The following is a 25,505-nucleotide window of genomic DNA, read 5'->3' on the forward strand; positions in this document are numbered from 1 at the left end:
TTTGTGACTGATTGAGATACGTTGCTTGTGCAATTCTCATCCTTCAATGTACAATGATTCTCTTGAGATGTACGTCGATTCTTTAACGGTTCAGAAGCATTTGACAGGAATGTTGAAAAATCTTCACCAGCCAAAGTGTTCAATTGTGGGAAACAATAGTAACAACAGTTCTTTTGGCCTCAGTTCTGTTCATATCCTATAAATAGCAGTCATTACCTTGTGGAAACTTCCCATTTTACGCACAACCAATCTCTCATAACACTGCTAATCAGAAAAAACAAGCCATGTATGCCTATAATAGATTTCCCTCCAGTAGCATAACCTACAACGCCTCCACTTCGAAATACTCAGTCACCTGCGACGGAAAAACCATTGAGACAACTCTCACTGATAAAGCTGCCATAGCTGATGAATGGGTTAGGGAAATCCTTTCCCTGTATGCTAACAAACCTACGGTTGTTGGTTTAGACATCGAATGGAGGCCCCATCCTATTCGCTCAATGAGCAACAAATCAGCTACTTTGCAGCTTTGCATCAACGACAAGTGCCTAATTCTTCAACTTTTTTATATGGACGAAATCCCACAATCCCTCAAGAATTTTCTTGCGGACTCCAACTTTACCTATGTGGGGATTGAGGTGGCTGATGACATAGCCAAGCTTAAGAACGAGTATGGGCTGGAGTGCAGCAGCAGTGCTGACATTAGGGCTCTGGCGATGCGCCGGTGGCCGGGAAGATTTCGCCGGCCTGGGCTGAAGGATCTTGCATCGGATGTGGTGGGGCTTTACATGAAGAAGCCTAAGCATGTTTGCATGAGTAACTGGGAAGCAAGGGTTCTCAATGAGAACCAAGTTGAGTATGCATGCATTGATGCTTATGCTTCTTACAAAATCGGGCATAAGCTGATCATGGAAAACTAGTTGTTTGGCCTTTGGTTTGGGGCTGGCAAGAAGTCTAGAAGCATATTATATGTAATGTGGGTATTTTATGCAGCAAGTGGTTTATGATATGATGTAGCAATGCTGGCGTTTTTAATTCCTTTTTTTTTTTTTTGAGCAAAGTAATTTGCTTATCTTGTCATCAGAGGAAATTCTAAATATTTAAGTTTTATCAATGTTGTGTGGAAAGATTGTGTTAAAATTGTTTGGCCAGGAATTTTTTTTTTTTTTTTTATATTTACCACAATAGCTCTCAGGAAAAAAAAAAATTTATAGGACCACAATGCTCCGAGAACCATCAAATCCTAATTGTACTGCCAAACAGGCTGGCTGATATTACAACGAAAAACTGTCCAAAATTTCCCCAGAAACTAGACATGGGGGCATTGCGGTTTGCCTTTACTATGGTGGATAGCTTTATTAGGTACGTTGGTAACAACTATTAGCATTAATCCTATCATTCGTGGGTTTAGCTGCAGCCTTATGAATACTAATTTGACAACGTTTCATTATTAATCTCACAATATTGTCGATTAGTTGTATTGTTATGAAAGAAAAGATTAACAACTGATAATGACTATATATTTGAGTTATTTACTTTCACAGCTTTGTATTTTTAGACTTTACTTTCACAACCTGTCCGTGTTTTAATTAATTTCTCTCAGTTGGTAATGCATAATCAGAATCAGTGACAAAGAAAAAATGAAATTTAGAAATGATTGAGACTCTTTATAAATCCTCTTTTTTTTTTTTTTGGTATTTAAACTTTAAAGGAAAGTTAAAAAGAAAGAACCAAATTTTGACTTGAACTATTAAACTAGGGATCTAATAGTTAGTATTTGATTAGTTCCCAACTAGCTGAGACTTTCATACTACTATGATGGTGCAATAAAGAGAAATGGACCAAGTCCTAAATCCATCTGGACTAGTCAATTAAACATCCTTTGTTTACCCAAAAGGCCATGCAATGCAGGTGCTTTGCATGTACAGTTGCTAGTCACTTTTGACTTGCTAAAACTTTGGTGGTTCCAAAACTGAATTGATAAATATTGATCGCCTCGATTGGCCTTCATTTCATTTGACCGCTGCATGCCATTTTTTGTCCCCCACCTCGAGGGCTTCGAATAAGAATTACCCGTCAGAGGATTGAATGGAGAGTTCCGGCCACCAGAATTTTAAACGCGAAAGGCTCAGAACTTTGAACAAATCGTACCTTTTAAGTTCATGATAAATATGCAGAACTTATAACTCAGAGAGATGCAATGCATCGCATGTCGCTCCCTTTGTAAACAAGAACATGCATGAATATACCAGCGTTGTGCATCTTGAGTTAATAAGATACAGCACATATGATCATACTCGATCGCACAAATTTTCAATGTGGTGATTCTCTTACCTTTGGATTCACTCTAAATGCAAAATTCAAAGATGAAATGCATGAACTTGGGCTTGCGGCTGCAAGTTTAGGCGCCCCGAGGTTCATCCTGAAGCATTTCTGTATTTCTATTTCTCATCTCTTCTTTAAAGACAATAAACTCTGATTTCACTTACAAAAAAACACTTTAAAATTCTAACATTTTAAATGATAACCAAAAATATAGTATCTCTAAAATCAAGAAAATGGCCATCTTTTAATTTATTTCTATTTCTTAATTCCTATTGTCCCTTAGTATAGAAACTTTCAGAAACTCTTTTTGTATTCTTCAAAATTTAAAGCATATAAGAAAAAAAAAAGCGAGTACAAATCGAAATAATTACTAGGACAGATCCAGACTTCCAATCTTTCCATCAATCATCAGACTTTAACATTCGTATGATGCAGCAAGGGTGAATGCATCCATAAATGACAACAAAATCGAATCACATATCATATTCGATGGACCAAATCATATGCATGCACAATAGCCAGTTACATATGAGACTTTGAAGAAACTTTAACTGATTTTTTTTTTTTTTTTTTTTTGGGAACCGAGGACCTGAAGGGTGAAAAGCCAATAATCTCTGAAGTCTAGCAGCTGATTGCTGCAGCATTAAAGGATAAGATGACTATATGTATATATTGACATGAATAGCCTACATTTAGCATATAGTGGTGTATTACTTAGGCAAGAAAAAGAATTTTTATAGCCTTCATTTAACTCTACGGTAGAGCTGATAAACGAACTAAACTGTTCGGTCACTTGATTCGTTTCGACACGTTCGTGTTCGTGAAAGACTCGTTCGAACTTTAAACGAACTGAGTTCGAACGCATTTTTTTTTTCGAATAATAATCGAGCGTACACGAGCATGTTTGCGAGTTTTAACGAACGTTCACGAACATGGACATAATTATCTTTTGACAAATTTTAGGGTTAATTTTATGGCTAGACTTTTATATTTGGAGGGTTTTATTTGTTATTTTTATGTTAATGTTAGTTATATAATTAATGAATAATAGAATTTAGTCACTTAGTGCTTTAATTATTTTTTAGAATGATTAATTATTTGTATGGCATATTTAAGACTTAAAATCATTTGGATTCGAGCATTTCGAGCATGTTCGCGAACGTAAACGAGTCAAACACGAACTCGAACTCGAACATGAATTTTGCTTAACGAGTCGAACACGAACACAGATTTGGAGTTCAAAAATTAACGAACGAACACGAATGTTATTCAAATCACTTAACGAACAGAATTTAAACATAAGATACTCGGTTCGATTCGACTCGTTTACAGCTCTAACTCTACCATTGAACCTCGTATCTCCTTGGGGGTCCAATTTTTATGAAGTAATGAAAAGAATTTGTTAAGTCGTGATCACTAAAATCTTTAGTGAAATGTTCTTAGGATGTGTAACTGCAAAGTAAATTACGTACTATGGCACGCAATGCAATAGATGACTGAAAAAAAAAAAAAAAACAAAAGGACGTGCAATATATGATGGAAATTTGAAACATCATTAGTACTTAATACTTCTCGTATGGAGATTAAGCATGCAGTAGCTTTGGGAGTTTTGTGACTTGTGACCGAGCTGTATCCACGAAGACGACTTTGATACATTCCAAAATGTAGGATCTTCCTCTTGAAAAGCGTTCATGTTCTTGGGATTGAGCAGTGAATCCGACGTTCAAATTTCAGATTACTTGGGAAGAGAAATTAGTTATCATTCGTGTTCCTCAAGGAGTGTTATTACAGTCATCAATAGCAGTGATATGTATACCGAGATTAATATCTACACTTACCAACGTAACCAACAGATCCACAACTTCACCTTGTTTGATGCCCTCTCGCTATAAATACATAAACTTGGACAACGTTAACCAGAGGGTTCATTTTTACTAGGAACAAATAATCAAAGAATGATTCCACTTCGATTCAAGTCCAAAATGGGTGTCCACAACATAAAATTGTACGGCTTTCCTGTGAAGGCGACAGTTGTGGACGATTGGTCTCTAGCTGTCAGTGGTATACAAGAGTTAAAGAAGCAGCTGTGTGAGTTGCAGATTGTTGGAATTGATGTGAAGGGGACCGAACTGTCAGCAGAACCACAGCTACTGCTGATTTACGTGAAAGATCGTTGCTTGATCATTCAACTTGGACGAAAGTCTTCTTATCCTTCCCAACTTGAATCTTTCCTGAGTGATAGGAATATATGTTTTGTGGGAGCGAACATGAATAGGAAGGTTGATGTCCTGAAAAAATTTTGGATTCCCCAAGGTGCGATTGTACTACAGAGAGATTCGTGGTTGACGCATAGAGTCGAAGTTGGTGAATTGGCGGCCAGAGTTCTGAAGAATGCAGACCTTGAAAAGTGCGATAATCTTGAAGTGTTGGCAAAGAAGAGTGGATTTGATTTTAAAGAAGCAGATGAGAAGAAGCGTCCTTCTCCAAACTGGGCTGCCTTATGCTTGTCGGAAGAAGTCAAGTGTGCCATGCGTGAAGTTTTCATAAGCTACAATGTGGCAAGTAAGCTGCTCAGCCAGCTCTAGAGTAGAGAGTCCTGGAGATGTGATTTTGTTGTCTTTTTTTCCCCCTTTTTTTTGACTTCTTTATCATGACTATTCCTTTTGGCTTTTGCATTAGATGGATCATGGATCATGGTTGTAACAGGTCTTTATTTTCTTGTCTTCGTGTCACCTATTACATATCCAGGGAATTTGACCAATTTATTTTTCTGTTCATTCTTAAACCAATTAGCTGGCACCTTGCTCAATCTACATGAATGATGAATCGCTCTTCGTGAAGTACATATGTTAGTTACATCACATAAAAAAAAAGGAAAAAACAGCAAAAAAATTAATCCTTACCCCAGAACCTAAACTTCCTTCCTCCAATTTCAATGGTTCAAGTACTCGGTCAAGACTGACACGACTTAGCCGAGTCGTCACCCGAACGGGGCTTTCCGATCCGATATCGGGACGAGATAATTTCAAAATAATGAATCGCCAAGAACTCGGCCGAGACGTCTCCGAGACGAATAGAAACGGTCGAATCATCTCGAGTTATCCTGAGTCAATACAATTTTTAGAATATTTAAATATTTTAAAAATTTGCGCCGAGACCGTAACTAATATATCGAGATCGATGTTGAACGGTCCAAGCCGCGACCGCAACTGCGACCACGACTTTGAACCATGATTTCAACTTACTTGTTTCGGTCAAACGTCTGCTTCAACAAGCGGCTAAAATACCATCCATCCGGATGCCTAATAGCATTCAGTAGCATAGTAAACGGTGTGATTTCAGTTTCAGCCTGATACTTTCTTAGGCCAAACCGCCTGCACAAGGATTAATGTCACTTTTAAGCCATAAGTGAAGCTATATGCATTCCCAATTTTGACTTCCCTGAACATCCCATGTGTATTTGAATAAAAATTTTGGTCCATGAAAGAAATATTGCTGCGTGATGGATCTTCCTCTGTAACTCTTCCGTAGTTTTTCTGATTAATGGAAGAGATATTCTACGTAAAAAATAAAGAAGTATTCCTTATGCAAGTGATATTTTCATGTCAATTCTCTTCATTAAATCATTTTATAATAAACACAAATAATAGCTTATGACATGAATTATTAGAGTATATACGCAAATAGGGTGATTTGTACCACAAATCCCAAGTGATATATGATATGAACTTGAATAGTCCCCAAGTACATTCAACACAACAAAATCAACCACGTCCAATGTACTGAAGTTGAGTAGTCGAGAGTTATCCAGATATACGTGCACACTTGTAAGTTCTGACATCTATATATGCAGAATGCGGTATAGAGTTCAATTGCCAGCCTTCACGTAGCATTAAGGAAAAGAGGGACAAGAAAATGGATAATCCGTTGAAATTCAGGGAAAAAATGGGTGTATATGACCTCGAAATGAATGGAGTTGGCGTTAAGGTAACAGTCGTGGATAACGAAGCCCTCGTCGAAAGTGGTATATCTGAATTGAAGGCTCAGCTGGGAGATTTGCCTTTGGTTGGAATTGATATGAAAATCTGTAAACAGCGATCGAGGGATCCAGAATTACTGTTGATGTATGCCAACGAGCGTTGCTTGATCGTTCAATTGGCACTGATGAACTCCTTCCCGAATACACTCGGGACTTTCTTAAGTGACAAAAGAATTTGTTTCGTGGGCTGGCAAATTCAAGCCAAATATGATGCTTTAGCAAAGGCTCTTAAGCGCTTGAATAACATGAATGCTGCTTATGAAGACTGCGTGACGAGAAATGGATTCAAAATCAGTCATCTGGCTGCCACAGTTCTCAAAAATCCAGCACTTCAGAAGTGTGGTAGCTTGGAGAAGTTGGCGAGTAAGATTGGATTTAATATTGTAGAAGAAGCAAACCCGGATAGGGTTGAGTGTCCTGAATGGAATGCCCTGTGTTTTTCCGAAGAAGAGGTGAAGTTTGCCATGTATGATGCTTATAATTGCTACCACATGGGCAAGAAGCTGTTGAGCATGCTCTAGCGACTCTTGGACTTGTTGATTCTTCGACTGTGTATCATCTGAACATGGTTCAGTTACTGTTACAAAAAATTGTCGATATCAAGTAGTAAATGTTGTTTGTTGGGCAATCTATATGTTGTTGATGGAGAAGTTATTGATTCAAGAGTTAATTTGAAGAACTGTTCTTTCTTCATGCAACTCCTATATTAGCTAGTGATCTTTGTTATCATGCGCACGGATTAGTTCTACTAAACTGTTAATTTTCCCAAAACTATTATGAGTACAGTTATGAGTTTCACTCATTTTGTACTCTATGCAAATGTGGGAGCAAATTTGAATGGCGAAACATCTTGGATCATTATGGTAAGGATAAATGAGAATTATAATCACAAATCTATCATAAATACGAGAGTTCTTCTCTTAGGGATCCTTAGATCATTGATGTCTTTATTATGACGAATTCTTCAGAAAAAATTGTGTCTAGGCCAGAAAATAAAAGGTGAATCTAGTCGTACTTTTTTTGCGAGTATAAATTCTTCATCTTGGAGTGGTAATTTCAGAGCTTTTTTAAAGAAAATTCTAGAAAATTTCCCCATAAATGAAATTAGGGTTATTAGAATAGACCTTATCATTCTTCCTTTTCCCTTTTCCTTGAAAACTTTTTTAGTCCATATTAGAATTCAAGCATTCTACATCCTAACCAAGGTAACTTAGAGAAAAAATATGCGGAACAAATCGCCACTCCATGCTAAATTTCTAATTGACTCTCCTTGGAACATTCCTCCATCCCGCCACTATACCACTAATGATCTGAACAATAGATTAAATCAGGTGCTTAGCAGCCACAGACTTTCCACAGAACTCAGAAGAGCCTCCTATTCCTTTATCTCCACAATGCATATATCGTTTCCGCGAAGACACATTTAATTCAGTGTCTGATGCATATGCTGAATGCCTGAATCCACCATTGGGGCTCCTCAGCCCATCCACAAACTCCCATATACAAGAGGTGAAATTTCTGGATTCCTCGCCAAACATAAGCAGAGTAGTCAGGACTGGAAAAACAGGTGCTTTACCGAACCATTTTCTCTAGCAAACGAGGGGCACCATTCACCAATTTTTCTCAGTAACTCTCCATTTCGTCAATGTATCTTTTGTAGCCAACCTATTTCCAATTCTACGTGCCAGCCAAACTATAGATGCTTATCTTGTGCCTTTTGACAGAAAATAGGAAAAGCCTAAAGATGATAGTGGCTTTATCTTTCCTTTTGGATGGCTATCATATATCTTAGGCGTTTGTCTTTGTTTCATAGATAATGGATCATGATCATGATCATCCACAAGTTCAAGAGTCATACTAACCATTTGAATCTCTCTTTGCTAACTATTGAGACCATACTCCAAAAAGTAGTTTAACTATACTGACTATCATTGAACAGTCAAAATTAATTTGATTCAGTAAAAGCTAGGAACCAAACGTTACTTCATTTACCAAAATAACTGAATTATAGTCTATCAAAAAGAAAAATTAAAATTTGCATTCATCTTACATTGTTGCATGCTTACGACTGACTTCTCATTTCTTAGTCATGCATCTAGGAAACTCAAAGGGTGTCTTGGAATCTTAAATTGAACAAAGTGCAACAGATAAACTCAAATTCACTCAAGTCCATCATACACTTAAAACTCTCTTGGACTGGACTGATGTAACACGACACTTGACACATTTAAGTTCATTGTATTTATAATCACCAAGAGGAGAGACGCACTCCTTTGTAAAACTTTCAAAAGACAAACTCATCAGAGGAGCTAGCTAGTACCTAATGGGCATTCTTTCATTTTGGATTAGGATTGTTTATGTGTTTTATCATTCTAAATTGGTGTATGAAATGAAAGCTGTTTATGAATAATCAAGCTTAGGCATAAGGGCTAGGCATGGCCCAAAATGTTGTTCCTTAACAGAAACGAAACTAATCAATGTATTGTTAAGATGATTATGGGCTTTCCAGCCATGGTATGTAAGTCCATAATACAATCAATAATATCTATTTTTTGAATTTTTTTTTTTTTGTATAAGTGTGTCATTTTGAATTAAGAAGATCCCACTCACAACATGTTCTATCTTATCACTCAACTCAATCAATTAATAAATTAAGATTTTAAAAATATTTTTATGCAACAGACATATCAATACAGGTGAATCACCCCTTTCATTCCATTTCCAATTTCTATATTAATACGGGGTCGGACTTCTTCTTTTTCCGACCGCAACAAAAAAAATCTTCATCGTATGAGATTTTTTCGAAGTTTTTTTTTGTTCGCTATAGTTATGATTTTTTCAATCAATCTGTCTTTTCAGCAAATAAACAGCAATTCGATCTATCAATATGTATGGTCTTGGACCATTAATAATGATCTTTCTTTAGAAGTCGACTATTTGATCGATCCACTTACTTCTGTTACGTCAATATTAATAGCTACCGTTGGGATTATTATGGTTCACGATCAATACGTGGCAGATTTAATTCGTCAAGGACAGGATGGTGCATTTCTCCATTGTATTTGGCATCAGTTACTTGATCTTTCAATTGCACAAAATTAATGGGGTTGTTAATGGTCAATAAATTCCCTAGGTCATTTGGCACGCCAAATACTAGTCTTTCGATTGAGGGATTTGGACCTAATCATAGAGAACTATTGCCTAAGATTAAGAGTAGTGCTGGATTTATGCATTAATTAATTCCCATCCCCATCTAATATTCTTTGTTTATATTCTTATCCATCCCTTGAATACCAAGTAGAGCTGGGCATCCTGTCTTTGTCGAATTTCTTGTGCCATTTGTCTTGGCATATTCGTAGAAATTGGTTATAGTCTGTCTTATAGACCACCTCCCCCATTTTGCAGTCACTTTAATAATAATATAAGTATCAATTATCATCATATGTTCGTTGGCCAATGGAATTGCAAATTTTTTGCTATCTCCAAAAAAAAAAAAAAAAAAAAAAAGGTGCAATCAAATTGGTGCTAGTTAGTTTGTAAATCAAAGATAATCTAAATTCTAACCAATGGTTTTAACACAGAAATAAATAGTACTAACAATAACCAAGACAAAAAGACTCTTCCCAACCATATCCAATCTATTTCTTTGCCAAATGTGGTGGCGTTTTTGTCTTTTGACGCTGCTGCATGAATGGCAAGAGAGATGGGGAAGGCATTTTGTACATTCATAAAATCCCAGAAAATGATAGGCAGCCAATATCCAAAAAAGGAAAATGAAAGGGGAAAAAATTTTTTTGCGACAATGTCAAGTAGTATCGAAAGTCAAAAAATGTGTGTACAAATTAAGTACTCCCTATTATAAGTAAGGTCATCAAGTTCTAATAATAAATATGCACGTGATAATTTGATGATTAATTTTTGACATTGTCAAATTCAGCATTGCAATATTACCCTACAACAATAATAGGGATGTAAACGAGTTTAATCAATTCGAATACCCTAATGTTCAAAATTGTTTGACTTTTTCTTTTTATTGCCAAACTGAGTTCGAACCAATTTTTTATTGGATTAAAAAATTATCCAATATAAAACATTAAAACTTGTTCGATTATTTTTAACTTATTTGAAATTTTGTTCAAAACTAACCCTTTTTTTTTTTTTTACTGTGAAACCAAATTTGAATAAATTTTTTTATTAAATTTAAAAATTATCGAATATAAAACGCTGTTTAAATTTAATAAATCCCTTTCAAGTTTGGTTTAATCAAGTTAACGAATCAAATTTGAGCCAACTCTTCTTATTCACTTCTATCATTCTTCTTCGGTAGTTTTGATTCATCTTTCATCCATACCTTGCAGCTTGCAACGGACATAAATTTTGAATATACCTTGTCAAATTCTGATAATTTTTTGCGAATTTTGCAACCTTTTGCGCTAGCAAACGTCGCAGGAAACGCCAGCTGCCATAGTCGTGCAAAGTGTATAGCAATTGGTTGTTGACTGGAGGTGGGGCCCAAATCCACAACCACAGACGACAACATTATATTATATTTATTTACATTATATGGGACGTGATTAAGTGGGGACCACCAGACCTTTTCGCATTGCAATTTTTTAACCAAAAATTTCGACACTTTGACAAATATTCCTGTCAAAGAACCGATCAGTGCCACGTACTCCGCTGCAACGGCATCGTTTATGGAGACGACTGTTGTTATTATTGTTACAGAACCCAAGACAGTGCGAGGGCCGAGATCTCTCCGTAGATTATATGTTATTATACTTCAAAATTTTCCTCCATTTTTTTTTGTTTTAGCTGGCGATATTTTCCTGCTGGTCAAGAGAAAAATCAAAATGTAAGTCCATCCTTTTCCCTTTTTTTTTTTTTTCTGATGCATTCAAGAAATATTTGTTTTTTATGAGTTTAATTCTATTTTGGTGGCGTTGGTTTTATAATAATCTGCAACAGGTAGATGTTTGAAGAGCCTGAAAAAATGTAAATGGAAAACCCCTATTAGTCGGTTATGACATTCTTGGCTGAAGAACTCCGCGAATTTTCCTTTTTATTTAATTTTTCATTTTATATCTTTTTTTTTTTTTTTGAGTTGCAGTATGGCCCATTTTAGGTTCACTTGATGGTTCTGTTTGCTTTATTCTAGCAGAAATTCTTGAGAATGTATGTTTTAGTTTTTTTGGATTTCCTGGTGGGATTCTGCTCTTTCACATTTTTTTTCTCATGTACAGTACTTTTTATGTTGTGAAGCAGGGAGCCGATGATTGTGCTGTGAATGTCATGTGGGGTTCGGAGAAAGTGGGATGTTAGAGAAGGGTTTATTAATACATAAAGTAGCAGCTTTTTCTTGTCTAGGATAAATTTGGTCAGTATTCTAACTGGTTGAATCCCACTTAGCGTCAGTTATTGGTGAAATATGGTAAAAAGTTTGCTTGTTTAAAGGAAATTGCAGAGGTTTTTCATTGTTTAATGCCAAGTGACTAATAAAGAGCTTGAAATTTTCTTTTTTTTAATGAGTATAATCTCAGCTGCATTATTTGTTCATTTTGGATGGGCGATGTGGGCATTGTTTTAGTTGCATTACTGTGGGAAGTTGAATTTGAGGTAAGAAAAAGGCAGAATTTTGGGAAGGTGATGGTTTAACTGAAAAGATTTCGTCGGTTGACTGATGGGATTTTGAAGTTTTAGATTGTGAAATTGAGAGGGTCTGGAGGCTTATGAGAGGAGAATTGAGAATGTGATGGATCATTTAGATCTAAAAGGAAGTGATTCAGAAATTGATTTGGAGAGTGGGGGCAATGTAACTGATGATGATGGGGGTGAACATCTTGATTTGAGTGGTAGAAATTCAAAGAAAGGATTGCATATGGTGTGGAGTGAGCTTGTGGGACAGGAATCAGCAGATGCATCTGCAAAGGGTGAAAAGAGTGCACATTCACTTGGCAAGTTGTTGAGTTATGATGAAATATTGGTTAAGAATGCGGATAGATGGCCAGAAAAGTTTGAGGAAGAATTTACAAATTTTTCGAAAGAGAAAAGAGCTGTGGAAAAGCCAAAGATGCCGAACTCCAAAAGGCCTCCAAAGCCGCCCCGACCTCCGGGAGGTCCCTCACTGGATTCTGCTGATATGAAGTTGATCAAGGAAATTTCTGAGCTCGCAATCTTGAAACGTAAAAGGACCGAGCGAAGGAAGGCCTTGCAGAAAATGAGAAAGGAGAAGACATATTCAAAAAGCAGTAGTTTGTTTGCCATGGTGGTCACTGCACTCTTTATCTTTGTGATCATTTTCCAAGGTACGCATGTCCAGCGAGCAGACTTTGAACTTTTCATTTTCTTTTCCTTCTGCTAATCTGGCCTGTCTTTTTTATTTAGTATTGAGTGGATATACATTTGCATTCTTTTGGTTCATAATATTCATTGAAGTCACTTAATAGTATTTGATAATGTAACTGTATATCTATATTTGTTTGCTCATGATTCTAGGTTTATGATAGCTTAATGCTGGTTCGCTTTATGACTTCCATTATCATGCTACCTTTTTTTTTCTACCATCTGACATAGGATTTTACTGCTGCAATGTAAAGTTGTGGCCCTCCATTTGATGTCTCCCTTGAAAAATGATTTATTGACTGATTATTCTCTGACCTAAAAGAAAATTATTGACTTGTGAGAATATGTTGAAGAGAATTGACAGAATGACTTTTATTAATTGTCGGACTCTTAATATTTGATAAAAGCATACTGTACTCGAATTTACCATTAAGGTAGCACTGCTGTTTCAGAAACCATGGTAAATCAGACTCACAGTATTTGGTTTTCATTACCTTCACCATCCTGTACCTTGTTCAGAATGAAATGTTTTCTGCAATAAGTATTGGGCATGAGCAAAAGGGACCTCTGCAGCATCAAACGAGGACATTGATCAAATACAACAATTGGAAATCTATGTGGATTTATCATTAGCGCAATTCATCTTCCATGGGAAGACAAAGGCTTTTAAGTAAAAAGATCAAGGAGAATTTTGTATCTTTAGCCTAGGTTTTGATGCAATCAGATGAAAAGCAGAATGCTTATATAGAGGAAACATCTGTTTTCTTGCAAATATTTCTGAAGTTCCACATAGAACATTTCAAAACTCAATTAGGATCAGGTAGTGGCCCATTTATAAGGGATAGTGTCCTGCATATGATGCCCGTCACATGCATTACTGGGTTGACTTCAATCCTGTCTAATTTTATCAAAAGCATTATAGAAGCTCATGTATGTGTGAATGCTTGATATGTGGCTGGGCACAACCAAGAAGGTATTGTGCCTTATCAAAGCTAAGTAGAAAGTATATTAATCTGCTCAAAACATGACAAGCGGGAAGGTTGAAATTATATTGTATTTTTAGTTGGTACAATTATGTTGTCGTAATTTTGGTCTTTCCTTGTTGGGAAAAGGGGGTGCAATAGGTGCTTGTAATGTTGGTTTAATAGTTTTTGTTAATTGTCAATTATGAATCACCATTGGTCTCCTTAATATTAAGCTTCTGATAAGAGCTTGATCTGAAGCATAGCTTGCTCGACAATGATTTGCTGGACTATCAGAGAGCACCTTCTTTTTAGAGGCTTTCAACAAGTCACTCTGTAGTCTTAGGCTTAGCTTGGCCAATAAAGTTTGAGGTCATTTATGTGCTTATGCATCATAAGAAGATAAGAACCGATGATCTTTTCTTCAGGAGCCCCCTAGTTGTTTTTCTTTTGTTCATCTATAATGCTTCTGTACAAAGTAAGTAAAATGAAAACTAAACTTTATCATCAACTTTCAGGTCTCCTAGGATCACGCATCTGACATGTATTGCGTCGCCAATATTCCAAGTATACTTCTATACAACTTATTTCCAATCCTCTTATTCATGAATGTAATACGTATTGCCTTTGATGTGATGTTGCTGAAGCAGATTTATCCTGTTACGAAATACACAATGCCACCTGCTGTCTGATTTTTTAGTTACTCTAAGTCAGCAAGTATTGGAAACTTAAAGCATGAATTTATGTATCTATATCTGTAGAAACTTCAAAACAGGTGGGCTTTGAGATTTATTTGAAATCTAGTTACATTAGATATCAATTATCAAGCATTGGCAAGGGACATGCAGATTTAAAATTTATAGAGCTTTTTTAGCCTTTTGATAGGGCCCTTATTGAGTTATTCTTGTCTTCTGATTTTGCCAGGTTCAGGAATAGCTATGAGGAAGTAGAGAGGATGGGATGAGCAAGTGCTGTTTTTGTATAGTAGTAGATGAACTCAGTACATGTTGAATTTTGAGGTGCAGCACTGGGATCAGGAAATATTACTTTTTGCTGACTATAGATAATTGTGTTAGAAACTGTTGCTGACGGTATGCTTGAGTTGTACAATCCGTTTAACGTAGGAAAGGAGTTCCAGGATGCAGTTGTTGGGTTCTTCCTGGATTTTGGAGCCTCGTTTTGACACAGGAAAGGGTTTACACGTTCTCAGACTTGTAGGTAGAAGCAGCCGGGAAGAGGAGCATTCTGGCAAGAACTTCCTAAGAGTTTGCATTTGTAGTCTTGACAATCGCTGGAATGAGAAAAGTGGCAACGATAAAACCTACCATTTGTCAACTCTGATGAAAGTCCTAATGTTACTCATTTTCTTTATCCGTATCTGCATCTCTACCCCCCTCTCTCTCTCTCTAAGTCGGTCTGTATGCTTGTGTTTTTGGCAGCTCGATTGAGTTGGAATTATATCATGACCAGAAAGAAAAGAAGGATCGGACGCGCTGCAAATAGAGAGATTAATCACAACCTATGGTGATGGAGGGATATGAAGCCCTGGAAAGTAGCAGTAGGTCCATCAATTTTCTAAGAGAATAAAAAAATGTGTGTGCCAATTCATTCTGCATGGACAGCAGGCTTAGAAAACACTGGAGTAGCAGATGTCATCAAGAGCCCCTTTTAACAAAGCAAACAGATATGGGAACCATGAAAACTGTGAATCTTGCAACCCCTAAAAGCAACTCAAGGAACGCGTAGACACTTATCTTCTTTTTTAAGCAGAAGGCTTCAGCTGCTAGCTGCTAAATGTTTCCATAAGGTCTGACCATTCTAGTACTTCGTTACATTTTATAACCAAAATGTCAATGTGCCCTTGTGAACTTGAATTGGGTAAAGAAACGCGAGAGTAGTAGCAACAATAAAGGCAATAAAAAGCCTATTGGCAAGCCGATTTTGTACAGTGATGCTTTAGGTTTATAAATAAAGAACACAAGTTACTGCTTAGCAGCTAGCCAGCTATTCAATAGGGAATGCAATCAGAAATCAAGCATCACAAACGCCTAACTGCTGCCTAGAGACTTCGACAGGATTCCAAAACACAAAATACAGATTTTTGTGTGTTCTACAAGAAATTAAGCAAGTTGCATAAAAGAACAGCTATTCCAGAAGTCACTTAGACTTTGCTGGCTGAGCTCTAGGTCTCCAAAGTCCCAGCCTATACTTGTGGGCATAGTTGAATATCAGCTTCCTCTGCATTTGAAAAAATCCCGGCAGTAATTAGTCATTTTTTGCACAAGTTATCAATGTAATGACCAGACAAAGATGGTGCTACTAAACTGTATGACTTTTTAGTATTATTATCAAACATGACTTGATCTGATCAGCTATAATCATCATAACTTAAAACTCACATTTCAGAAAACTACCAAATTTCCGGCCAAAAGAAAAATCAGGACAATACCTTGCAGAATAGAAGATATAACTCCAAAAAACACGATTCCAAGCCATAAAATAACACAACCAACTCCCAAGTAGAGAACAGGACAAATATAATAAGAAAAAATAAACAGCATTAATGAGTTCATCAAAAACATTAAGTGGATTTGTAAAACCTCCCATTAACCTCTGCTAATAAAAATTCATGAATGTCAAAGGAAGCTGGCTGAGGAGGGAAATGAGTGAGGGGAAAGGGTGTGGCTAGCTTATGACGGCAGGTCAAATCCAATCAACAAGAAGAGTTTATTCAGGGCAATCCATTTTTAGCAAAATGTAGCTGCCATATTAGCAGCAAAAATGAGTTCAACTGCCTCAACAGTGTTTTTTCCCTCTCAAACTGTCAAGAAAGAAGCAAAACCGCTTTCAAGTAAATACTCAGTTTTCAAGGTTTAAGATAAGCCACCAAAGGAGAATCAAGTATGCCAGATAGGGGACCAATAGAGATGCATTTCAGTTAATATACAAATCAGAAAAATGAAAGCCAAGAGATGTTTCTTCAAGGCAAACATCTCATCTGGATACACTATGTGGCAGGTCATTCCTAGCCATTCTTGGAACCTAAAGGAGAAAGGTTCAGTGATTTATCTGCAGTTCTTTTAGCATATGGTTTTCCCGCTTTTCAGTTACCCCATTTGAGACTCAAGTTGATGGGATTCTAATGCTCTAAAGGAGACAGTTAAACAGAAATCCAAACTAATCCTAGTGAAAATTACCAAGACACTAACTAGGACCATAGATTCAGCTAACAGCAAAGAATCATTTGAGACGTGTAATTGTATGACCATTTTTAACAAGCAAAATCTAATACCTCTGAACATTAACTTCATAGGCCACAGCATAGTGACCAACAGGCTGTTACAACAAGTGCTAGTATCTTCTCTCCCCCTTGTTTTGGGAGTGTGTGTGTTACAACTCTGAAAAACGAGGACAAAAGGCATATTTTCATCATCTTTTTCTCATTCAAGAGACATTTTGAAAATCAATTCCTGAAATGGGAAGTAGTTGTTTGCAGTAGTCTCCAAAACAAACTCAAGCCATGGATTTACTCTTAGGGAACTAGATCAATCCAGCAATCAAAGGAAAAACACACAAATCAAAGCTCTCAAGACCTTGGAACGTTATATTCCATCTCTTCAGACAAAACGAAGAGGATTCAAAAAGAAGAAGAAGAAGAAGAGTATATGAAAGAATGATCATGCCAGAACTTCCAAAGTCACAATTAAATGACAACATGCAAAGGGGCCTACCACAATCTCTTCTGAGGGATCAGTAACAAACTTTCAAAAGCTTCCCAGGTAATGAGAGGGATTTTCAAGACTCATGTGATACCCTTATCAAGCTCAGGATGGAAAAATGTGTATATATATGTTATGGGGTCAAGGCCATTCTAATGTTTGTCTGGAAAACAAGATTAATTAGCGAGAAGAAGAACAAGCTGATCCATCAATGATAGTCTGACTGAGTAGAATTCAAGAATGTCTATGCTAGAAGAGCAAGCAAGGGACAAATGTAAAGTAATTAGTTCTGGATGTATCAACAGCATGGATAAATGTTTCTTAACAGAGACAAGCCCTTGATACTATAGCAAATGTACAACAAACCCCACTAAAGCTGAATCAGTGACAAGCCTTCTTGGCATCTACTTGATTCCTCCTAACTCTAACCCGTCATCTAAAATGTACACCCTCCAAAATCATAATTTGCCACTTTCCACATAAAACAGATCTCTGAAAAGGAAAAGCCAACTTCACAGCATCCGCCAGGGTTTTATGGTAAATATTAACATTTATGAAGCCAAAATCAACCAATGAAGCATTATACCGAGGACTTCATCTTTCCTCTCCAATAAAACCATACCCGAAACCTTATTACAATCCACAATTTGATAAAACAGCCAAAGGTTTGTAGAAAAAAAAAATAAGCATTCTAAATCGAAACCAAAATAGAAATTTTTAACAGAAAAGAGGAATAGCAAGAATCAGAAAGTAAAAAAGCAAGCTGTTATTCCTTTACATGTTTGACAGGGATATCAAGATTCTTCAGCTTCCATCTGCGGGTGACAAGCAGTTTCTGTAAATCACCAATCTCGGCTTCAAGTTTTTGAACATGGGCTTCTACCCCTTTCCCCACTCCGTTCAGAAACTCTGGTATTCCTACCTTCACTGCAAGAAAATGCCAAAATCCCATCTTCGCAATCAGTCTTTAAACCCATATACCTAATGAAAACCCACGGGAAAATCGAAAAGAAAAACTAACCCACATGCATAGATATGCATGAAGCTGTGACCTTTTACCTATGTAAGGGTAGGATTTTGAGGAAAAATGAGCCAACCCAGAAATGTAATAGGAAGCTGATGAGATTGATCCTTTGTTTGAGGATAAGAATTGCCTGAATGCCATATTCAGGATTTTCTTATTGACTTGAGCTTCTGATCAGCTTTTGTTTTCTTGAATAAATTGCTGCTTCGGGTTGGGGGTTTTGGCAGCATAAACCCTTGCATTTCAGTCACGGAGATTGTCCGTCTTTTTAGTCTCGATCTAGACGACGTCGTTGGCCGGCCGGTTTTGAGGAATAGTAGTCGATTTTTTTTTTTTTTTTAACCCGCCCACTAGAGCTTGTAGCTGAATCGAGCCGAATAAGTTCTGTTCGTATGTTATACGAACAGGTTCAAATTTGGGTCAAATATTAATGAATAATAAGGGTTGCTTGAATTCAATTCATTTATTTGTACAAATATTCGAGTTCGAGTTTGAATTTGGCTCGTTAAACTCAACGAACTGAATCTTAGCTTGAACTCGAGGTCAAATTTGAGTTTAGAGATGATTTAATTATATTTTTAATTGTGTTTTGTGGTTTAAAAATAATTAAATAATACTAATTTATGTGTAATTACTTTTTTTAGTAACATATATGATAATATTAAATGTATTTATGTTTTTATTTAATTATTTATTTTAATAATTATATATGTATTCACAAACTATTTGAATAGTTCGCAAGCAAATTCGTGTGCGGCTCGATTATTAAAAGACCCTAATATTGTGCTTGAACTCGATTGGTTTATTGAATTATCAAACTTTTTTTCAAACTTAAACAAGTCGAACACGAACATGCTCGCGAATAATTCGATTCGTTAAAAATTCTACCTCTCACCCCTCCCCACGCTCTTCCCAACCCCATCTATCAGATACAGAATTCGAATGCTGAACTTGATACTAGAGAAGACTCTAAGCACCCTATCCTGAATTAGTAGTCGATATATTTTCTTTTTTCCTAACTGTTAATAGTTGATTTATTTTGGGGAATTGTTACAAAAAAACATTATTGTATCTAGTAATTTTATGACCTATTGTTATGTTTTCGAAATATGCAGTCCTACTAAATTAGTAGCTTTGTTTACTCAAAAAAATAACTCCTGCTTGTAGTGGCCTTTTTTAATGCCATTACATGAGAATTTTCTTGTAGTTTTATTCAGTTGTCTCTACTAAAAAAGTTACTCCAATCTTGGAAATTTCTCAAAATCTTCATTTTAAAATTATACTGTTACACATGATTCAGTTTGATTTTTTTTCCTCCCCTTAAGCGGAAGAAATGTTAAATGGTGCTTTACTTGACAGTTGACACAATCGGAATTTACATACTTTATCTATGGAATAGGATACAGTTTGACGTATGCTCATTGATAAAATGCATGGATTTCAGTTCTATCCAATGTTTTGAAAACCAGATTGGACCAGCGGGTTCGACTAGTCGAACCGTGAATCTGTTAAGTCTTCCGTTCGATTCATTACCGGTGTTGACTTTTCGTAAAAATCGGTCAAAATCGCAAAAAATCGATCGGACCGTTCAACCTAAGTTGAACTGTGAACCGCGATTTTTTCATTTTTCCCATTTTTTAAAAAAATTTTGAACCTAAAGTTTTAAACATAATAACACTTATTAGTAGAATATTTTGTTCCCAACCCTAATTTCGAAAAGAGTAACCAAACTCTCTATATTTCTTACCCTCAAACTCAAATATCGTTGTTTTCTTGTGTAGTTCTATTAGATTTTGTTTAATTTCAAAAGTTCCAATGCATTTTATTTAATTTTAGAATATGGTTGTGGTTTGTGTGGGATTTAAGATTTTTACCAAGTAGGTACAATTGAGATGAATTTATTTGTTTGAATTTACAATTTTAAAATTTTATTTGTGTTTAAAAATATTTAATTTTTTATCAAGTGAGATCTTAAATTAGTCTATGGGATAACAGTCTAGAACAATTGAAACAATTATTATGTGCACAAGTGTATGTGTGTTTATGTGTGTGTGTGTATATATGTATATATAATATCATTGAACCAGGGTTGAATCGGTCTGATCGGTTAAACCTTGATCCAGTCACTTCATCGATTCAATTAACGGTTCGAGTTTCAAAACATTGGTTCTATCCTTTATTTGGCTTTTAATCTGCAGTTCCTTATGTTCCCATGGAGTCTTGCACCATTACAAGAAATGTAGGGTTCTTCCAAGCCAAATACTTGGAAGAGTGATGTGGTATTTAGAACCATAGTTGTTAGGATCGCAATCTGGAATCAAGGCTAACGATTCAAATCGTAAGTAGGATCGAAAATTAGGTTTAAATTAACAAGATCAATAGGATCATGATCCGGATCGTAAGATCGTACGATCCTGATACGATCCTACTATTTTCAATAAATTAAGTAACAATTTTAGTATTTTAACCATATCTTTGTGTAGGAAACTCGAAATTGAGTGTCGTTTGTTGCGTTGTAAACTATATTCAGAGTGCTTTAAATCCATGTAAATAATTAACCCTAATTCCAAATCTAGAAAATTTGATGAATCTTTAAATTTGACTCATATAATTCACTAAAATGAATAGATGATCTTTGTTATAGGTTATCACATGGAGCTAGTGTTTTGTGTCTTTATTATAAAAATTAATATGGTTTAGAGTCTTTAGAAATGAATTAATACTTTTGCTAATTCTAAGTGGATAAGTGGTGGGTTATAAATTTGAACCCAAAATACACGTTTTTTTAGCACAAAATTCTATTCTCAAAATTTTCTTTAATTATTTGTTTATTGTATACCAATTTTTCTATCAATTAAAATACATTTGAAACATTTTATTATATATGTAATATTTAATTATCCTATTATATAAAAAATGATGTAATAATCAATCACTAAATCATAGTTAACTAAATGTATTGTGTTTAACTATTTTATTTGAATTTGGATTTACAACAAGAAAGAACAAGTTGTTTAGTTTAATCAAAATACGTTTTGAAAGTAGTCCCAAATTTCTCTATATTTTTCAAATTGTCCCAAATACTTTATATAGCACAATTTTAACCTTAATTAACAATATAAATATATTGATTGCACATGAATTACATTATTTGTTACTATATTTATGAATTGCAAACTTAAAAATTAGAAATATGACAATTTATTATAATTTTTTGTAGCATCTACTGATTCTACGATCCGATCCTGCAAACCAAAAAATGATCCTGGATAGGATCCCAATTTTGAAAACCTTGTTTAGAACTACCAAAAGCACGTCTTCAAAGTGTTGACATGTGATGAAATTTCATGTATTGGGAATAATTTGTAGTGAGAATAAATAGTTTGAAACCACAGCTGAAGGAGGCGACTCCTTTGCCTATGGGTGCAAGATGCATCTCAGCAGTTAAATCCAATTAATTATTTGGACTCCCTCGTCGATTAGTCAAAAAATAGTCCAAAATGGATATTTCACGCTAGATTTGACTTGGTATAGGACAGAGAATGCCCACAGGTTGAAGACGCAACTCGAATCTCAACACTCAAGTCTCAATTCCTGCGGGCAGTTTCTACACTCAAGAGTCCAACATCCGTGCCCACAAGTTCAAGACGTAACTCGAGTCTCAGCAGCTAAATTCAACTATGTGGATTCTATCCTCGTTAATTCAAAATAGATATTTTCAGTTAGATTTAAGTACTCAGACTCTGCTTATATATTAATTCATTGTACTTAACTTTACCAATGTGAGACGGGTATCACATTATCATAAATTCATAATGCTGCAAGTGAATGATACGCCACACGACCATGGTATGCAGCACTAGCTTTGTTCCGTGGAGCTCGGTACTGAAAACAGAAGGTATTAGGAAAGGAATTTCGAGGACTTCTGGTTCCAAAGGAACCTCAAAAAGACTGCCTCTTCAAGGTGAATGGGAATCTTGCAAAAAATTATAGATAGTTGCATCAAAATGAACTAGCTAAATGTTCACCTAACTCTTTGGATGTCTTCAACTGACAAAAATGAATGACCCCTAATGAAATATCTTCTGCAACTTTCAGGCAAGTCAATAGCTGCAAGCCCAATTGGCAAATGATCAAAGCTTATGATCAAAGCTGCCTCTCCTCAGTGACTGAAAGGGATTTTTCCAAAAATTTTGTCAGAAAATTTAATGCTGTTCTCGGGACATCTTGGCTGTCAATTGCTGTGAGCTTTTAACCGAGATAAATCCTTTCAGCCTTCATTGCACATCACATCAATCACTAGCAAGGATCGTTAGTGATCATATATAGATTCAACAACCCCCCTCTTCTGTTACATTAGCATAGCATCATTCTAATTTCCACGTATTCCACCTGGTAAAAGGTCCCTGTAAACATTTGTCACCTGCTCTTTAAAGTCTCAGTAATTGAATGTTTGTTAAGACCACCAGGCTGTTTGAGCTGGTTTCTGCATTTTTAAGGCTAGTTATCTCTCAGATTAAAGTGATTTTTGTAGAAGAAGACGGCCAAATCTATACAGCAAACAATTAAATGAGTCACAAGGACTCCAATCAACAAAACTTTCTCTCAAAAAAAAGAACGTGACGATACATCATAGCAAACTCTTATCTAGTTAACTATTTAGCTGAAGAATATACCACTTACCATCACCAAATATACAATTTCTTATCTAGTATACAATTTAGCTGAAGAGTATCCAATGGTGTAAAACTGAATTCTAAAGACCATAGGAGCCAGACGCTGAGTGTTAGTGCAGGGTTGGCTTAGATAACCCCCTCATTTCCTGCCAAGATCATATACTTGTCTTTCCTTGTTAAACTGGTGCATTCATATCCCAAGGCTTTACCTATTTCACACTGTACATAATTAGCAACTTCATACCGCGATTTACCACCACTACCACAAGTATAAGATGCTGGCAGCCTCTCAAGAAACTTGATCATGCAGGTTGGAAATGGGTTCATGAGGAAAAACAATGGATCTAAGCATTTCAGCCCACTTGCAGTTGTTCCATAAAACATGCTTACTTGCATGTCTAATGCTACAGGAACTATGTCATCAGTAAGTTCAGCAAATAACGGACTAAATCTTAGCAAATATGGCTCCCTGCAAGTTGTCCCTTCAGCGCATACTACAACATCACCCTGGCAAAGCATCTCATTCATCCTCCTCAAATCGTTTTTTCGATCCCTCATCAAACGTACAGTCCTGATTGGTGAGAGCATCTCTGATATTCTGCTTAGACTATATGTTACTGCTGTGACAGGTTTCATGAGCGCCATTGAAACATAAATAGGATCAAGAAGTGTTCTGTGGTTACACACAAAAAGCGTCCCCCTAGACTTTTTATCACTGGGTGTATGGTACATGCTCATTGTCCCTTTTATCCCGGTAAAAGCCAGAATGGGGAGAGCTATTCCATAAGGCAGAAACAAGGCAGCAGTTGCTCTGATTATGCAAAGGAAAAGCCCAAATGGAAACCATAGAAACATCAGAAATGTAGCTGAAAATGTTGGTCTGAAGGCAAGTCTTCCATCATGGAAAATCAACCTTCTTGGATATTTGTCTCTTGGAAGAATATGCCACTTTCTTTTTTCTGCTCTAGTCACCAAGTAAATCTCCTGTTGTAAATAGAAACAGATTATCAGTGGTGCAACTTGGTATTAAGCCATGCAAATGGAAACAAAAGGAGAGACAAAGAGTGCAAAAATTAGAACAAATATCTAGATTCTGCAGTACCAACCTTACAATGACTAAAGAAGTGTTGGCTGAAAGTTGTGCCAAGGCTATGATATCCAACAAGCGAATTGATCTTTTCCTCTCCAGTAATTTCATTTAGGAAAGAATTACTATTTTTCCTTTCCTCCATGAAACCTACAAAATATCCATAAGCAACCTTCATTTCTCTTCCCATGACAAAATCAACTCCCAAATAATCCTTCAAAAAGCCTTCAACCATAACAATGGGCAAATCACTGACTCCAACCTTCCTCTTATGCCTCATAATGATTTCAAAGCCTTCATAACCAACATCTTCCAGGAAGAACTTTGGCAAAACAGATCTTCCAACTCTAAACCTGTCCCTTTTTATCCCAAAGAAACAGATAAAGACCATAATCTTGGTTCTCATTTCCTTGCTAAAGAAGCAACAGAGAGGGTAGGCTACAAAAAGAAGGATAGCCCTTAAAAGCCCCCCAGCTTCAAAAGCAACCAGCATGAAATAAGGAAACAATGAAGATGATTTTAGCAGCGCCTCCTCCATATGAAACACCAGTGTTTCATTCAGAAGATAGTCTGCTTTGATGCTCAATGAGGAATACTTGTGAAGTTTTGGTTGTAAATCATGGGTGAACCATAACCTCTTCTGTACTGAAGAATGCACGTTGCTAAGACTTCTAAGAAGGAATTTAAACAAAAAGAAAAGAACTTCAATTGTTAGCATGCAGGAAAAAAGAGCTTTTGGGGTAAGCATGTTTACAGCCATTATCTCCTTGCTGGCTAAAATGGAGAGGAAGTTACTATATATAGAAGTCCAGGCATTAATTGCAGGGCTGCAAATGGCTTAAGGTAAGTTGAAAAGATTGACCTATTCTCATTTTTGCACATTATATCTTAGTTGTCCATTTGAGTTATTTGACCAAAATTTGTAATCTTCATGGTCACCTTCCTCATTCCTAAAATCACTTGGAAGGAGTTACACACACACGCCTTGCACACTTCTGCTTGTACTTGTCAAAGTCTAAGAATCGGTTCTCAATATTTAGGTTACGTATCCAGTGAAACGTAAAAGTAAATGTCCATATCCGACGAGTTTGTTACTTGATTTCTTGGATAAAATGTGCGGGACCTGTAGACTCTTTTAAGGAGTTGTCCTGCGCTAGGCAATTCACGTTGTGTAAGAGTAAGGGCCATAAATTTTACGAGTAATTCCACTGCAGGTGGCGACGATCAAGGACTCTGCTGCAAAGCTAAGAATTTTCTTTCTAGAGGGCCACAAGGTTATGAAATAGCTCCTTGGAAAATCTGTACAATCCTCCTTGTTTGAGCATTTTAAT

General features: G+C 36.2%; 4 protein-coding genes across 7 annotated transcripts; 2 read left to right on the plus strand and 2 right to left on the minus strand.

Moving 5' to 3' along the window:
- The first annotated feature begins 210 nt into the window (after nucleotides 1–210).
- On the plus strand, nucleotides 211–1,127 carry LOC113727813 (3'-5' exonuclease-like). The gene has a single exon (XM_027252171.2). The coding sequence runs from the start codon at nucleotides 285–287 to the stop codon at nucleotides 918–920; it is 636 nt and encodes a 211-aa protein (XP_027107972.1). The 5' UTR covers nucleotides 211–284; the 3' UTR covers nucleotides 921–1,127.
- A 9,926-nt stretch (nucleotides 1,128–11,053) lies between these two features.
- LOC113727814 (uncharacterized) lies at nucleotides 11,054–15,045 on the plus strand. Of its 4 annotated transcripts, XM_027252175.2 has the most exons (4): nucleotides 11,055–11,219; nucleotides 11,630–12,669; nucleotides 14,187–14,235; nucleotides 14,593–15,045. In XM_027252175.2, exons 2-3 carry the CDS (start codon nucleotides 12,117–12,119, stop codon nucleotides 14,207–14,209), a joined length of 576 nt encoding a protein of 191 aa, XP_027107976.1. In that variant the 5' UTR covers nucleotides 11,055–11,219; nucleotides 11,630–12,116; the 3' UTR covers nucleotides 14,210–14,235; nucleotides 14,593–15,045. The 4 variants fall into 4 exon arrangements, with proteins under 4 accessions (XP_071932467.1, XP_071932466.1, XP_027107975.1 ...); XM_072076366.1 differs by lacking the exon at nucleotides 14,187–14,235 and having other exon boundaries at nucleotides 11,054–11,219; nucleotides 11,608–12,669; XM_072076365.1 differs by lacking the exon at nucleotides 14,187–14,235 and having other exon boundaries at nucleotides 11,054–11,219; nucleotides 11,627–12,669.
- Nucleotides 15,046–15,563: 518 nt separating this feature from the next.
- On the minus strand, nucleotides 15,564–18,694 carry LOC113727815 (uncharacterized). Its single transcript, XM_027252177.2, has 3 exons — nucleotides 18,447–18,694; nucleotides 18,166–18,314; nucleotides 15,564–15,906 (listed from the first exon to the last, which is right to left on the minus strand). Exons 1-3 carry the CDS (start codon nucleotides 18,550–18,552, stop codon nucleotides 15,826–15,828), a joined length of 336 nt encoding a protein of 111 aa, XP_027107978.1. The 5' UTR covers nucleotides 18,553–18,694; the 3' UTR covers nucleotides 15,564–15,825.
- Nucleotides 18,695–23,044: 4,350 nt separating this feature from the next.
- Nucleotides 23,045–24,929, minus strand: LOC113727816 (probable glycerol-3-phosphate acyltransferase 3). Its single transcript, XM_027252178.2, has 2 exons — nucleotides 24,194–24,929; nucleotides 23,045–24,071 (listed from the first exon to the last, which is right to left on the minus strand). The coding sequence occupies exons 1-2, from the start codon at nucleotides 24,920–24,922 to the stop codon at nucleotides 23,214–23,216; spliced, it is 1,587 nt and encodes a 528-aa protein (XP_027107979.2). The 5' UTR covers nucleotides 24,923–24,929; the 3' UTR covers nucleotides 23,045–23,213.
- Nucleotides 24,930–25,505: the final 576 nt, after the last annotated feature.

The sequence above is a fragment of the Coffea arabica genome, chromosome 2c, assembly GCF_036785885.1.
Source record: "Coffea arabica cultivar ET-39 chromosome 2c, Coffea Arabica ET-39 HiFi, whole genome shotgun sequence".
NCBI lineage: Eukaryota > Viridiplantae > Streptophyta > Magnoliopsida > Gentianales > Rubiaceae > Coffea > Coffea arabica.

What these genes read in the sequence shown, in the direction of transcription:
- LOC113727813 (XM_027252171.2), top strand. Translation starts at nt 285, where the DNA reads ATGTATGCCTATAATAGATTTCCCTCCAGTAGCATAACCTACAACGCC.
- LOC113727814 (XM_072076366.1), top strand. Translation starts at nt 12,117, where the DNA reads ATGGATCATTTAGATCTAAAAGGAAGTGATTCAGAAATTGATTTGGAG. An exon ending in CTTTGTGATCATTTTCCAAG is followed by an intron (nt 12,670 to 14,592) that starts GTACGCATGTCC and finishes TGATTTTGCCAG; the next exon opens with GTTCAGGAATAGCTATGAGG.
- LOC113727815 (XM_027252177.2), bottom strand. Translation starts at nt 18,552, where the DNA reads ATGGCATTCAGGCAATTCTTATCCTCAAACAAAGGATCAATCTCATCA. An exon ending in AAAATCCTACCCTTACATAG is followed by an intron (nt 18,315 to 18,446) that starts GTAAAAGGTCAC and finishes ATTTTCTTGCAG; the next exon opens with TGAAGGTAGGAATACCAGAG. An exon ending in TTGATATCCCTGTCAAACAT is followed by an intron (nt 15,907 to 18,165) that starts GTAAAGGAATAA and finishes TTTCAAATGCAG; the next exon opens with AGGAAGCTGATATTCAACTA.
- LOC113727816 (XM_027252178.2), bottom strand. Translation starts at nt 24,922, where the DNA reads ATGCTTACCCCAAAAGCTCTTTTTTCCTGCATGCTAACAATTGAAGTT. An exon ending in ACTTCTTTAGTCATTGTAAG is followed by an intron (nt 24,072 to 24,193) that starts GTTGGTACTGCA and finishes TATTTACAACAG; the next exon opens with GAGATTTACTTGGTGACTAG.